The sequence below is a fragment of the Cervus canadensis genome, chromosome 10 (assembly GCF_019320065.1).
Source record: "Cervus canadensis isolate Bull #8, Minnesota chromosome 10, ASM1932006v1, whole genome shotgun sequence".
NCBI classification, from domain to species: Eukaryota; Metazoa; Chordata; class Mammalia; order Artiodactyla; family Cervidae; genus Cervus; species Cervus canadensis.
The window spans coordinates 74,031,976-74,046,618 of NC_057395.1; the positions used below are offsets into that span (position 1 = coordinate 74,031,976).

General features: G+C 44.3%; 1 protein-coding gene across 4 annotated transcripts in view; it reads left to right on the forward strand.

The window, feature by feature from the left end:
• EYA2 (EYA transcriptional coactivator and phosphatase 2) overlaps nt 1–14,643 on the forward strand; it is a 253,650-nt gene that overhangs the window by 74,876 nt on the left and 164,131 nt on the right. For all 4 annotated transcript variants that reach the window (XM_043479366.1, XM_043479365.1, XM_043479367.1 and 1 more), the window contains one exon: nt 7,183–7,301. In XM_043479366.1, coding sequence (XP_043335301.1) covers nt 7,193–7,301 — 109 coding nt within the window. In that variant the 5' untranslated portion in view covers nt 7,183–7,192. Of the gene's footprint in view, nt 1–7,182; nt 7,302–14,643 lie in introns of those variants that run through there.

Genomic DNA, 14,643 nt, shown 5'->3' on the forward strand with positions numbered 1-14,643 from the left:
ATTAGTACTTGTACTACAAGGAAAATGCACAGTCCTTAGAATGTGTTAAGGTTATTTGTTCCTCTCTGCTCTTGAATTTACCCTTTTATGTTGCTCTTTATCCCTCCTTGAATTTTTATGCTTCCAGAGTATTATTTTGTACTGCAAGTCTATTTGCTACAGTAATCTAAATTTTGTAGCAAAATCAAGTGGCAAATGATCTTAATTTGTTTCATTTTTTCTTCATATTTGAAGGATTTTTGTTGGCATAGTATTCTACATTGGCAGATAAAATTCCGTTGTTTTCTGGTTTCCATCGCTTCTGTTGAGAAATCTTATTAGACTTTCTTTAAAAATAATTTGCCTTATTCCCCCTCTGACTGCTTTTGAGATTAATATATTCTCACATGTGTATAGTTTGAAACTGTGATATGCCGTGGAGTATTTTTCTCTGTATTTATCCTGCTTCTAATTCACAAAATTTCTTCATTGCTTTGGCTTGATGTTCCTCCTCAATCTTGAGGGGTTTTTGGCCAGTTTGTCATTAAATATTGTTTCTAAGTTGCTCTCTCTCTCCTCTCCTCTGTGGTCCTGTTACATGTATGTTAGACCTTTACTCCATGTCCCGTGTTCACTTTATGCTTTTTTAAAAACTTGTTTTCCAACCTTCGTTCTGAAATTTGTCTAGTGACTTATCTCCCAGTTCATTCTTTTCTTCTGTTTATATATATATATATCTTTCTTCTATATATATATCTTTTCTTCTGTTATACTTGAATCTGTGATTCAAATGCTCTGCTGAATTCTGAATTTCAGTTATTGTATTTTTCAGATTTAGAATTTCCATTTGATTTTTTTTTAGTGATTCTAGTTCTCTAGTAGCATTTTCCATTGTAAATCTCTTTTCTTGATCATATTATCAAGGTTGTTGAGAAGTCCTTGCTTAGTTACTCTGATATCTGACTCTTATATATGAGTTTGGTTTTTTTGTCATGGTTTTTGAATGTTTGGTTTTGTCTGTTGCATGCCTGTATTTTTATGAAATGCTAAGCATTGTGTAGGAAAGTTTTTGGAAACTGTGGAAGATGACATCTTCCCCAAAAGAAAAGTTGCTCTTCTGGCAAGTAGTGAGACAGTTGAGGCAAATCACTTTGATCTAATAAGAGATTTAAATGATTCAAGACAGGATCTATTTGGATGGTCCTTACTCCAAGGGAGTGACTTCTCAGAGGTCTCATTAAAAGGCCGATTTGTTTACCAAGGATTCTCATCTTGATGGACCATGAACTCCAATTTTGTCTCCCTGGTACTGGGAGATTGCCAGTCCTCTGCTTCATTTCTTGCCTTCTTAGCCACCCCCTTTTTACTTGGCTTCTCTGACTCTTACCCCACCCAGGTTAGGTTTCAGCAAACACCTCAAAGGTAACGACTGTCACCGATGTCAGGCTGACTTCTCTGTGGTTCTCACATCTCTAAGATCTTAGCTCCTTGGGTCCTAGCTGCCTTAGTAACCTGAACTCCAATTTTTGTCTCCCCAGCTCGTTGAGACTGGAAAACTCTAAGCTGCTTTTTTTTCCTTCCGTGCTTATAAATTGGCAAATGTCTTGAGGGGAAAAGTAGTCGAGGCCAGACTTACCTCAGTCCACGTCTCATCTCTGGGGCCCTGAGCCTTCAAGTCCTGCCTTAGTTGCCCTGCAATATCTTGTTGTTCAGTCACTCAGTTGTGTCTGACTCTTTGCAACCCCACAGACTGCAGCACGCCAGGCTTCCCTGTCCTTCACCATCTCCCGGAGTTTTTCAGGCTCATGTCCGTTGAGTCGGTGATGCCATCCAACCATCTCATCCTCTGTCACCCCTTTCTCCTCCTGCCCTCAATCTTTCCCAGCATCAGGGTCTTTTCTGATGAGTCAGCTTTTCACATCAGGTGGCCAAACTATTGGAGCTTCAGCTTCAGCAGCAGCCCTTCCCGTGAATATTCAGGGTTGATTTCCTTTAGGATTGACTGGTTGGATCCCCTTGCTGTCCAGGGGACTCTCAAGAGTCTTCTGTAGCGCCACATGGTTCAGAAGCATCAATTCTTCTGCACTCAACTTTATTTATGGTCCAACTGTCACCCCCATACAGGACAACTGGAAAAACCATAGCTTTGATTGTATGGACCTTTGTCAGCAAGTGATGTGTCTGCTTTTTAATATGCGGTCTACATTTGTCATAGCTTTTCTTCCAAGGAGCAAGCATCTTTTAATTTCATGGCTGCAGTCACCATCTACAGTGATTTTGGAGCCCAAGAAAATAAAGTCTGTCACTGTTTCCATTTTTGCCATTCCATATTTGCCATGAAGTGATGGGTCCAAATGCCATGATCTTAGTTCTACAAATGTTGAGTTTTAAAGCCAGTTTTTCATTCTCCTCTTTCACCTTCATCAAGAGGCTCTTTAGTTCCTCTTCGCTTTCTGCCTTTAGGGTTCTGTCATCTGCATATCTGAGATTATTCATATTCTTCTGGCAATCTTGATTCCAGCTTGTGATTCATCCAGCCTGGCGTTTCACATGATGTACTCTGCATAGAAGTTAAATAAGCAGGCTGACGATATACAGTCTTGACGCACTCCTTTTGCTTTGTCATCAAAAAGAAAAAAACAAAACCAACAATGGAGTAATACCTAGACTCTACAAGGCACTCCAGGAAATCAACAAAAAGGGAGAGAAAAGAAAACCCAATAGAAGGATGGGCAAGGATAAAAGGTATGAATAGACAGTTCCTAGAAGCTCATATGGCCCACAATTATGTGAATATATGTTCAAACTCTCTAGTAATCATAGAAATGAAAATTAAAACCAGTATGAGATAATTGCTTTCCATTCAGCAGTTTGGCAGCCATTAGAAAGCTTGACAATGCCAAGTGTTAGCAAGAATTTATGAAATTAGAACGCACATGTACTTATGGTAAAAATCTAGATTAGCCCAGGATTTATGAAGAAAAATCTGCTAGTACTTGGGTCAGGTTCATTTCATGTATACCCAGTAAGACAGGAATCCTCCTCAAATATTTATATGTTTTAAGAATATGTATGTGTGTGTAACTACACCACATTACATATACATGTGTGTGTTATGTGTGTGTGTATATATATGTTTAATGAATATGTTCATTGCAACATTGTTTATAGTAGCTGAGAGATGAAGGCATCCTATATGTCCATCACTAAAGCAATGCATAAATACAATAAAGTGGGTATGCAGTATGGAATTCTAGCTACAAGCTAAATAACCATCTAATTATATATATATATATATATTATAAAATCATAGTGCAGACTAGAAAAAATCCTGATAAACCAAATGAGGTCTCATGCGTAATCCTATTCATATAAATTAAAACACATGTCACAGGACTTCCCGGGCAGACCAATGGTTAAGACTCCATGCTCCCAATGCAGGGGCACAGGTTCAATACCTGGTCAGGGAACTAAAATCCCACATGTGCCTGGCATGGCCAAAAAACAAACCAAAAAACCCCACATATGTCACATAAAACAATATAGCATCATTTACAAGGAGACATAATTACATATTTAATACATTAGGAGCATTCTCTAGGGTGAGGTGGAAAACAAAAATTAATAGGAGTTTTTAAAAGAAGCTAATTGCTCCAATTACAGATTTCCTCTCTCCTCTCCCTCCAAGTTCCTGTCTTCCTCCATCTCCCCCTTCCTCTCATCCTTCAACAGATGTTAATCAGATGACAGAATGAACAAGATTCTGTATCAGATGCTGTGGGGATAATAGGGGTGGTTTCCACATTGAGCTGGCCTTCATGGACCTTAGGCAAGAGTCTAAGGTGAAGACACCAAAGTTTTAATAGCGATACTCCATCCCAGAGTTAGAACTCATGACACCTTCTTGCTGTGCTATAACGTCAATAAACTCTGTTTAGATGTGCTGATTGCCCTTGAGGGCGACAGTGATACTCAGTAAAAAAATCATAAGCTATGAGACTGAGGCCAGGAGTGTTACATTGCTGTTTCCTTCCTCATCAGGCTCGTCTGATGGCACATAATCCACGGAGCTCAAACAAAAGCCTGGAAAGACCGCGGGGAAAGGAGATGGAAAAAGGGAGAGGGGGTCAAATACAAGACACTAGGGAGTGGTGGGGACTATGGCAAACGAGCTCATATGCCTTGACCAAACTGGGCAGCCAGCTGATAGTTGCAATACAAGAACGGTCAGTATTCCTCTAATTCTTCAAGAGAAGCTGAAACTCTAGATTCTTACGTGAAATCACCTCATTTTTTAATATTGGCAACTACTTCAAATATTAAACCCTAAGAAGGAGTAAAAACAATTCCTTATGTTTTTCACTGGATTTGGTCATCTAGCTAACAATTTGCTGCTTTTCATACCCACACATGGGGCTTCCTTTGTAGCTCAGTCGGTAAAGAATCTGCCTGCAGTGCAGGAAACCTGGGTTCGATCCCTGGGTCAGGAAGATCCTCTAGAGAAGGAAATGGCAACCCACTCCAGTACTGTCGCCCGGAGAATCTCATGGACAGAAGGACCTGGTGGACTGCAGTCCATGGGGTCGCAGAGAGTCGGGCACGACTGGGCGACTAACACTTACACCCACACGTAGCATTTGGCTGTTTAGAGACCAAGGCAATTTTTTACAACATTATTTATTTTTTAACCTTTAATTATTTGCATATACCCAAAAGAATGAAGGGAATGAGTTTGGATAAAATGCAAATTTCTGACACCTACACTCAGACAATAAGTTCAGTGTCTGCTGCTTGCCACACTCCACAAAATATGTCTTGATATATCAAAGAGACACGGAGGCCTCTTTCTGGAGAGCCTTGTGGCACTTGAGGAACAAGAAAACCGGATCTCAGGACCCATGTATACACAGGAACACTTAAGACCCAAATGTTTATCAGCTCACAGAAAGACATAAACACTAGGAGCTAGTTTGTGTGGAATTTTCTCTTCTGATTAAAAAGCATATATAAAGTCTTTCCTATATGCAAGTCCTGGGATAAGTGATTTCTTTCTTTCTTAAAAATTATGGAGTATTTTGGGCATGCAGAGATATAGAGTAACCCTATGAGAGCTTCCCTGGTGTCTCAGTCAGTAAAGAATCCGCCTGCAATGCAGAAGATGCTGGTTCCATACCTGGGTGGAGAAGGTCCCCTGGGAAATCCCACGGATGGAGGAGCCTGACGGGCTACAGTCCATGGGGTCACAAGAGTCAGACATGACATAGCGACTTAGCCACCACTTGTTCAGTCCCTAAGTCATGTCTGACTCTTTGCGACCCTGTGGACTGCAGCATGCCAGGCTTCCCTGTCCTTCACTGTCTCCTGGAGCTTGCTCAAACTCATGTCCATTGAGTCAGTGATGCCATCCAACACCTCATCCTCTGTTGCCCCCTTCTCCTCCTGCCCTCCACCACTTACTTACAGACTAAAACAGGCGGTGGCAAACTTTTACTGCCAGATATGAAATATTTTCAGCTTTCCGGGTCTCTATGGCAACTACTCTACACAGAAATTGCAGCATAAAAGTAGCCGTGAAGGATACAGTAACCTGCCAAGCAGGGCTGTGCTCCAAGAAGACTTTACTAATGGACACTGAAATTTGAATTTCACATAATTTTCACAGGTCATGAAATGCTATCCTTCTTAGGATTATTTTCAACCATTTAAAAATATGAAAGCCATTCTTAGTTTATGGGTCACACAAAAACAGATGATAAGCTGGATATGGATGGATCAGAGTTTGTGTCAACCTCTGAACTACATTGTTGCAAACACAGTTGAAGCCCCAGGGTACCTTTTCCTAAATTGCATCCCCCGATGACCCCTAGCTAACCATTCTCCTGAAACAGGTGTCTATCATTCCTATGCATATTATTATCTTTTTTTTTTTTTGGTATCTATCCCTGAACAGTGTGTAATATTGATTTGTATATCTTTGAACTTCATAGAAATGGTATCATACGTTAGGTACCCTTCTGTCTCATCGCCCATTGCTTTGTTTGGCAATCTGTTCATGGCGCTCCAGGGCAATCTTTTTCATTGCTGTATTGTATTCCATTGTGAGACCTTTCTACCTGTATTCTTCATTCCTGTGGTAGTGAATGGGAATTTAGGTTGCTGCCTGGTAGGTCCTTTACTTATATCTCGTCTCTTTGCATCTTCACCATGATCTTCTAATGGAGATACTGATAATCCACATTGTTCAAAGGAGAAAACTTTTGACTTGAAGCAGTTTGGTTCAAAGTACCAAGTAGTGAAGTGGAATTTGAATCCAGAATCTTTTCAGGATGGAATGTGTGTTTATAACCATGTTGCCATCAATTGGTACACTGTGTTCTGTTACCACGGTAACAATGGATCCTGCCGAGGATGACCCTGGATACTAATGTGCAGTGACCACCTTAGCCTTTCTCTGAGGACCACTTGAATCAGTGTCACATGTTATTGGTTGTAGTTTAGTCCTTTGAAAATTGCTGTGTTTGACATTGTGCCCATTAATCAAAAACCTTACTCCCCGATTCCATGATATCACATGGTATTTGTCTTTCTCTTTCTGCCCTCCCCTACCCCATAGCATTTATGAAAATCCTGGGTGATTCAGGAGCTAGTGTATTCTTTCTTGATGGGGACCACAGCGCTGGGCTGAGAGCTCTGCTGCCTAGAGGGGCATTTACATATCCGTGACATTTTTTGAACCTTTCTCCGTTTGCACAAGTGACATGTAACACCACATTCAGTTTCTCTTAACTGCAGTCAACGCCACCTTCTCTCCACGCCTCTGGCTTCTAGGAATCCAAATTCAATTCTACCTCTCCACCTGTTTCTCTCTGCCTCTACTGGAAAGTCTCCCTGGCTCACTCCAGCTCACTTAGATGACATTTAAAAGAGGCCCAAATATAATTTTTCTAATGGCAAAATACAGGAGGAAGGAGGGGAAAGTTTTAATCAAGTGGGTGTATCCTCCAGAGGGGAGCAAGTACTTCATTTCAATTCCTCATTTCCCTCTGATGAAAAGTTCAGTGAATTTTTATGATGTAGAATTTATAAGATGGCTGAGTTTAGGTAATCAGCTTTAATATTTATACTCTTAGGGAAAGAAATGGGAATCATTAGTAAGCATGCATAATTAATGAATAAATTATATTTCCCTTTGTTTTCTTTCAGGTACAAGGAAATGCTAGAACTCCTGGTCTCACCCAGCCTTACTGTAAACAGTGATCGTCCGGGTAAACTGAAGCTTAGCCGTGCTGACGCTGATGTCTGGACTCTGAGTGACAGAGAAGGTAGGCCTCCTGCTGTGTGTTTTAGCGGGCCTGGTGGTGGTTCCGTTCACCCCGCGGAGCGTGGTAAGGGACTGACAGGCTTAGACACGCATCCTCTCCCAAGTACTGTCATTACAATTTCTCTTCCCATCCAATTAGATTATTGACTCTGGACCAAAAGTTTGTACATTGCTAACAATTTTGTCTAGTCATTAAAGGTAAAGTGTGCTGGTTCGTGTTCTGAACCTGCTGTCTTGGTCTCCAGTTCCAAGAAATGCTGACACCTCCACAGGCACTTGTCAGTTTCAGGTTCCAGGCCTGGCCCCGGGTGTGTCCTGCAGGCTCTGGGGCTGGACCTCTGAGTCCTCTCCTGCCATCGCCCCATCCAAGCAGGCGTCCTGTTTACTGGGGGTTGACGTTGGGACAACAACTCATCTGCCTTTTGCTTTCAGGTCGGGTTGGAGTCAAGGAAGCAGAGGAGAGTTAAGCTGTTTAAAAAATTATTGGCAAATGATGCAGTCGGACTAGTTTTCACTAGAACAATTCCAGCTATTGTTTGCACTGTTTGGGATCTGTCAGCCTTCCTGGTAAAGCTCAGAGTTACTTAGCAAAAGGCATTAAGCTATTATGTTTAACCATTGGGCTTAACCCTTTATTTGAGCAGCTTTGAGATTTGCTGCTGGTATCCCAAGACCCCTGGCTGTCTCTCCTTCATTGTCTGTGTTTGAGGCCAGTTCGTGGGGACACAGTGCTATGTAATTGTCATGAAAACCAAAGAGACATGGTTCTAGTTGAATATAACATCAGAAGGAATTTGCTTTTAAGCAACTCCAGGCTTTGAGGAGTAATGACTGCTGTCACCAAGACAGCAGTCAGTAATGTCTTACATGCTGGTCGTGAAGCTGAAACAGCCTTGCTGAGAGTACCATCAAGAGGGTCTGGGCTCCTGTGCCAAAGCTGCATGGTAGACCAACACACTCTCATTCCTCCCAGGCCTGTGGAGCATCTGGATAAGCCACCCTGAGCTCTTTGAGAGTTTGAGATAATTTCCAGAGCCCTGTTCAAAGACAGTCTTCCTTTTCCTTCAGCCTGAAGGCACCAGTCAACTAAAGACTCTTCATTTCAGAGCCAGTAGCAACAGAAAAGGGCATAGACTGCTGAGGGAGCAGGATCCCAGACTGACTCCCAGCCAGGTGACCTTGAGCAAATCGTTCATCCTTCCTGGGCCTCAACTTCCTCACCTGTCGAATGGGGAGCTGGGAAACATGACCACTCTGTAGGGTGCTTACTGCAAGGGTCAAATGAGGTGATGTTATGTGAAGTGTCAGTCCTTAAGTCATGTCTGACTCTTTGCGAGCCCATAGACTTTAGCCCTCGGGGCTCCTCTGTCCATGGGATTCTCCAGGCATGATTACTGGAGTGGGTAGCCATGCCCTTCTCCAGGGCATCTTGCTGACCCAGGGATCAAACCTCGGTCTCATGTATTGCAGGCAGATTCTCTACTGAGCCACCAGCTTGGAAGCATAATAAATAAACTTACATCCATTGAATTAAATAGCCGCAATGGGGACTTCCCTGGAAATCCAGTGGGTTAAGACTCTGCACTTCCAATGCAGAGGACTCGGGTTTGATCCCTGGTCAGGGAACTATCACATCCCACATGCCACACAACATGGCCAAAAAAGAAAAAGACAAATAGTCACAGTGGACTCAAATCCATGGTTACAAACTTGGCAGCTCACAGCCAAGCCTGGCCTTCAGGTGCGTCTTTGTTTGCTTTATACTGTGGTTTAAATAAAGGTAACTTGTAAAAATTGAGAGAGTACACATAAAAAATCTGGATTTCTAGTTTCTCTGGAGATGCTGAGTGCTCTAGAAGTGCAGGGCCTGTGTCCCCACCTGGGAACCTGGCTGCCACCACTGGGGACTGAGGGGCAGCTGTGGTGAACGTGAGTGACTGCCACCCCCTCTTGCCTTTTGTTTTTGTGAGCATCTATTCTGTCTCAGGCCCTGTTCAGAGCAATAGAAATCTAGATGAATCCTCCTCCTCCTCCATCACTGTCAAAGCAAACCCTTGGCACCTGCTATGTGTCAGTCATTCACATGTATTAACACTTTAGTGTCTGCAACTCTAAGAAGTGGACACTTGTTTTACAGGTGAGACACAAGTTAAGTGGCTTGACTGAGACGACAGTTTAGTGATTGCCAATTTTGGACCTAAGTAATCAGACTCCGGGGCATCCCGGGTGGCACAGTGGTAAAGAATATGCCTGCCAGTGCAGGAGACACAGGTTCAGTCCCTGGGTCAGGAGGATCCCCTGGAGAAGGAAACGGCCATGCACTGCAGTATTCTTGCCTGGAAAACCCCATGCCTCGTGGGCTACAGTCCATGAGGTTGCAGAAGAGTTGGATGTAACTTCGAGACTAAATAACAACTCAAAAGTCCGTTTTCCTAATTACTGTTTCTCTTGTAATTATTACACCTCTATTGGGTTGTGAGCCCATTTTACAGATGTGGAACTTGAGGCCTGGGGAGTTGAGTAACTGGCTTAAAGTCACACAGCTCGTGGCAGGGCCAGGAATTAAACCCAGTCCTCTGGCTCCAGACTCTCTGCTTCTAAACTCAAGATCTTAAGGGTCTTTAGACCCCAGATGTTCATACCCTCCCCAAGTGGTGGTACCCACAAACACCTCATCTCTCTCCTTTTTTGTGACTTGGAGCTGTCTGCACCCTTTCCAATGCCGGGGGGTCAGCTAGGGCCAAGGGAAAGACTTTGGGGGTGAGCAAAGGGGCAGAGAGAGGTCGCTTCCAAATTCAGACCAGGCAGGGCTAGCAGGGTCAGGTTACACACGCACACACACACACACACACGCACACAAACAACGTACACATGTTTCTTTCTCTTGATTATTGGTGTGGGCAGTGAGCTCCGGGACTCAGCAGGGGACATTCCACTCTAGCTGTGAACTCAAGTGTCAGACTCAGCTACTCCTCCTACCTGACCTCTGGTCTCCCCCCTCCTGGGCCCGCCCCTTCTGTTACAGAGTGGCTGCAAGGGTCCAGCCCCAAGGAGGACCCCAGGAGGCATGGGCCACAAGGCCTACACTCCGGGAGGTCCGGAGGGGAAACTCAAACCCAAGAAAACCCCCAAGGCTCCCATTGTGTTTCCTACTTTAACCCCCACCTTTTTAAAGTCCCTAGTCTAGCGGCCTAGTCTCTTGGGGGCTCATGTGCCTCTTCTGTTAAGTAGAATAATTAGTCCACCAAGCTCATGGTTGATGTGAGGTTGATATGACTTAAAACATGGAGCGGGCTTGGTGTTCTTAAAAAGTACAGAATCAGATCTGAATTCCTTACTCTTGGCCGGGGGGCTCCACTTTGTGTCCCAGGCAGCCTCTCAGGCTGGACCCCTCCGCATCGCCCCTGACCACGGCGCCCAGCCCCTGGCCTGGTTTCTTTCGCTCTAACTCACAAGTCTGATTCTGCCCTGAGGGCCTTCACACTCGCTGTTCCTCTGCTCGGACCAGGTTTCCTCCCATCACAGGACCATCCCTTCATCCTCCAGTTCTTATCAGAGAGGTCTTTCCCTGCAGAAGTAATCATTTGTTTATTCATTCATTCTTTCATTCAAGAAATGTTTCCTCAAGCACATGCCCAGCATTGTGTAAGTACTAGCAAGAAAATACAAAAGCTTTGCCTCCTGGAGCCTAACCCAGGGTAATGGTAGGACAAGGGTCTGGTGATAACAGTGGATAAGAAGAATATGTAGCGTGGTGGATGGTGTCACATACTGTGCGGTAGGGGTCAGAAAGCAAGGTGGGATAAGAAATGCAGGGACGTGGGATTGCAGTTTTTATTAGGGGCACTAGAAATAATGTCACTGGGAAGGGAACACTTGAAGAAGGACCTGAAAGAGTAACTTCCCTGGCCGTCCAGTGGTTAAGAATCCTGCTTGTAATACAGGGGACTTGGGTTTGATCCCTGGTCAAAGAAGTAAGATCCCACATGTCTTGGAGCAACTAAGCCTGTGCACTGCAATGAAACGTCCCACATGATGCAATGAAGATCCCATGTGCCATAACTAAGGCCCAACACAGCCAAACAAATAGGTTAGTTAATTTAAGGAAGAAAAAAGAGAGAGACCTGAAGGAGGTGTGCGAGAGCGCTTCATGGTGACAGGGAGGAAGAGCCTTAGAAGCAGAGGAAATAGCAGGTGCAAAGGTCCTGAGGCAGCCGCTGTCCCAGAGCACGCGAGGAGCAATGAGGAGGTTGGTGTGGCTGGAGCCCAGTGAGCAAGGGACCAGTGGCAGGGAGATGAGGTCAGAGAGGTACCCAGGATCAGATTCCGTGAGCCCTTGGAAGGACTTGGCTTCTACCCTGAGCGAGATGGGAGCTGTGGGAGGGTTGAGAGCAGATGAGAGATGATCTGATCTATGTGGACAGGATCCCTCAGGCTGCATGTGAGAAAGGACTGGGGATGCACACAATGGGAGTCCAGGGGCTGGAGAGGAAGGAGTTACAGTAAAGTGAGAGGCCACGGTGGCTTAGATGCGGTGGTGGTGATGGAGGGGGAGAACAGGTCAGGTTCTGGAGCAGGGTGAGGGGGAAGCCAGCAGAACATCCAGCCATGCTGTTCTGTGTATTTTGTTTGCGTTCCTACTCCCTGCCCAGCGTGCTGTGTTTGCTCACTTGCTTTTTGTCTGCCCCTCCACCAGAAGGTAAGTTCTCTGAAGGCAGATCTTACCTACTTTAGTTGCCTACATACCTGCTGAGAACAAGGTATGATGCATAGTACGTGCTTAAAAAATACTTAAGAAAACAAACTTACAGTTACCACAGGGGGGACAGGGATAAATTAGGAGTTTGGGATTAATAGGTACATACTACTATATACAAAACAGAGAAATAACAAGCACCTACAGTATAGCACAGAGAACTATACTCAGTATCTTGGGTTTTTTAATTAATTAATTAATTTCAATGCACCATGTCTTAGTTGCAGCCCATAGGATCTAGTTCCCTGACCAGGGATCAAAGCTCAAACCCCTGCATTGGGAGTGTGGAGTCTTAGCCACTGGACCACCAGGGAAGTCCCCAGTAGGCTTTTTTTTTTTTTTTTTTCGCTGTGCTGCATGGCCTGCGGGATCTTAGTTCCCTGACTAGGGATTGAACCCACGTATGCTGCAGTGAAAGAGCAGTCTTCACCTCTGGACCACCAGGGACATGCCTATAGTCAATGCCTTGCAATAACCTATAACAAAAGAAAATCTGAATCACTTTGCTGTACACTTGAAACTTTGCAGATCAACCACACCTCAGTTTTTTAAAATGACACTCACCATTTTAAAAAGAAGAAGAAATACTTGTAAAAGGAATCGAGACAGGAGACACAGCACCCTGCAAGACTGTAGTATGCGGTGATTAAATGAGCTCCACCCTCCGTGATCTCACAGCCTTAGCACACGCTGTGTCCCCTGTCTGCAGCGCCCTCCCTTGCTGCTGCTTTTTTTTTTAAGACAATTTAATTTCTGATCACCAAGTAACATAGTCCTTATAAAAACTTGAATGTTAGGCCAAATTCCTCTTTGCTGCATTTACCCAATCTTAATGGTTTCCTCCCCTCCCCAGAAGTAACTACCGTTATCAGTGTTTTGTGTTCCTGTTGTTGAAGATTTCTTCTATGTTTTACGTGTGCATGAATGTATATTTCTGTAATTTAAGGAGATAGTTTATGTTCTCAAATTCTCTGGTGCATCTAAATCACCTTGGAAGTTCTGTTGGTATACCGGTTGCAGGGCCCCGTGCCCACATTTCTGCTTCTGTCATGGTTTGGGAGTGGGGCCCAAGAATTTGCATTTCTAGCAATTTCCAGACAATGCTGATGTTGCCAGTCCAGGGACCGTGCTTTGAGAACCAGGCTCCAGGACTGGTTTTAAACCGGGGTGCACAATGGACTCTCCTGGGAAGTTTTTCGGTAAAAGTTTAATGCAAATATCCAGATCTTACCCCCAAGGAGTCTGATTTAATTGTTCAGAAATGTGACCCAGGCAGTGAGTTGTTTGTTTTTTTTTATTTTAATTTTTTGGCTGCCCCACGAGGCATGTGAGATCTAAGTTCTCCTGACCAAGGATCAAACCCCACCCCCTGCATTAGAAGCACAGTGTCTTAATCACTGGACAACCTGAGAAGTCCTGAGATGTTTTTAAAGCTCTCCAAATGCACCCAGTTTTATGCACCCAAGGTTAATAACCCCTGCTCTAGATGGTGACTTAGTTCAGGACGAAGACAATTTTTTACTCCTATATATGTATTTAAATTTCTGTTCCTAATTATCACACAGCTCAGTGCCTGACTTATGGTAGATCCTTAAAAATTATTTATGGTTGGGTGGGTGAGTGAGTGAGTGGAGGTGAAGTGGGTGCTTGGTTAGGTGGATGGATGGGTGATGGATGAATAGAGTAACCTATGGGCTTCCCAGGTGGTGCTAGTGGTAAAGAACCTGCCTGTCAATGCGGGAGACGTAAGAGACACAAGTTTGGTCCCTGGGTGCGGAAGATTCCCTGGAGGAGGGCATGGGAACCCACTCTACTGTTCTTGCCTGGAGAATCCCATGGACAGAGGAGCCTGGCGGCCTTCAGTCCATGGGGTCACACAGAGTCAGACAGGACTGAAGCAACTTAGCACAAGGAACCACAGATAACTTCAGGTTGATATTGGTTTTGAATCCTTAGTAGTGTTTCTTTGACTTTCCTTTGCCTCATTTTCCATATGTATAAAGTGGAGAATGAGATGTTCTGGAGAATAAAACAGATAAGGCCCATGCAGTCCTTAGCAGTGCGCCTGGCTTGTAGGAACCACTTGAGAAATAGACGCTATTGTTCGTTACCATTTAAGGCAAAATTGGATTTGAATTATATCCTGTCTTCTGGAAGGAGGAGGGAAAAAGCTGTGGAACTAAGGAAGCAAAGCTGAATCAAGAAAAAGAAATTTTTTTTTTCTTTCAAAATGAGACACATTTTGCAAAAGCTGAGACTATAATCTCATTAAGGGTTTCCTTGGAGAGGTGAAGTCACCGCCCTGCGAAACCAGCAGGCTGGCATCTGCACTCAGACCTCCTGCACCTCCTCTGCCCCTGGGCGTGATGTGGTTTCATTTCCAGTTTCAGTCACCGGCTCTAGCCAGGGGCTGGCAGGTTTTCCTTCATGTCCCCCAAGCCAGGTTGAGCTGCCCAGAGCTTTGCCTGGATCTGGCCTGGGGAGGCACAGATCAGCTTGACCTCTGCCATTTTGAAGCCTTTTTCAGCGGGCTTCCTGGGGGGCCGCCGCCCCCAGAATGACCTCTACCTGTGTGGTGTACACGCTG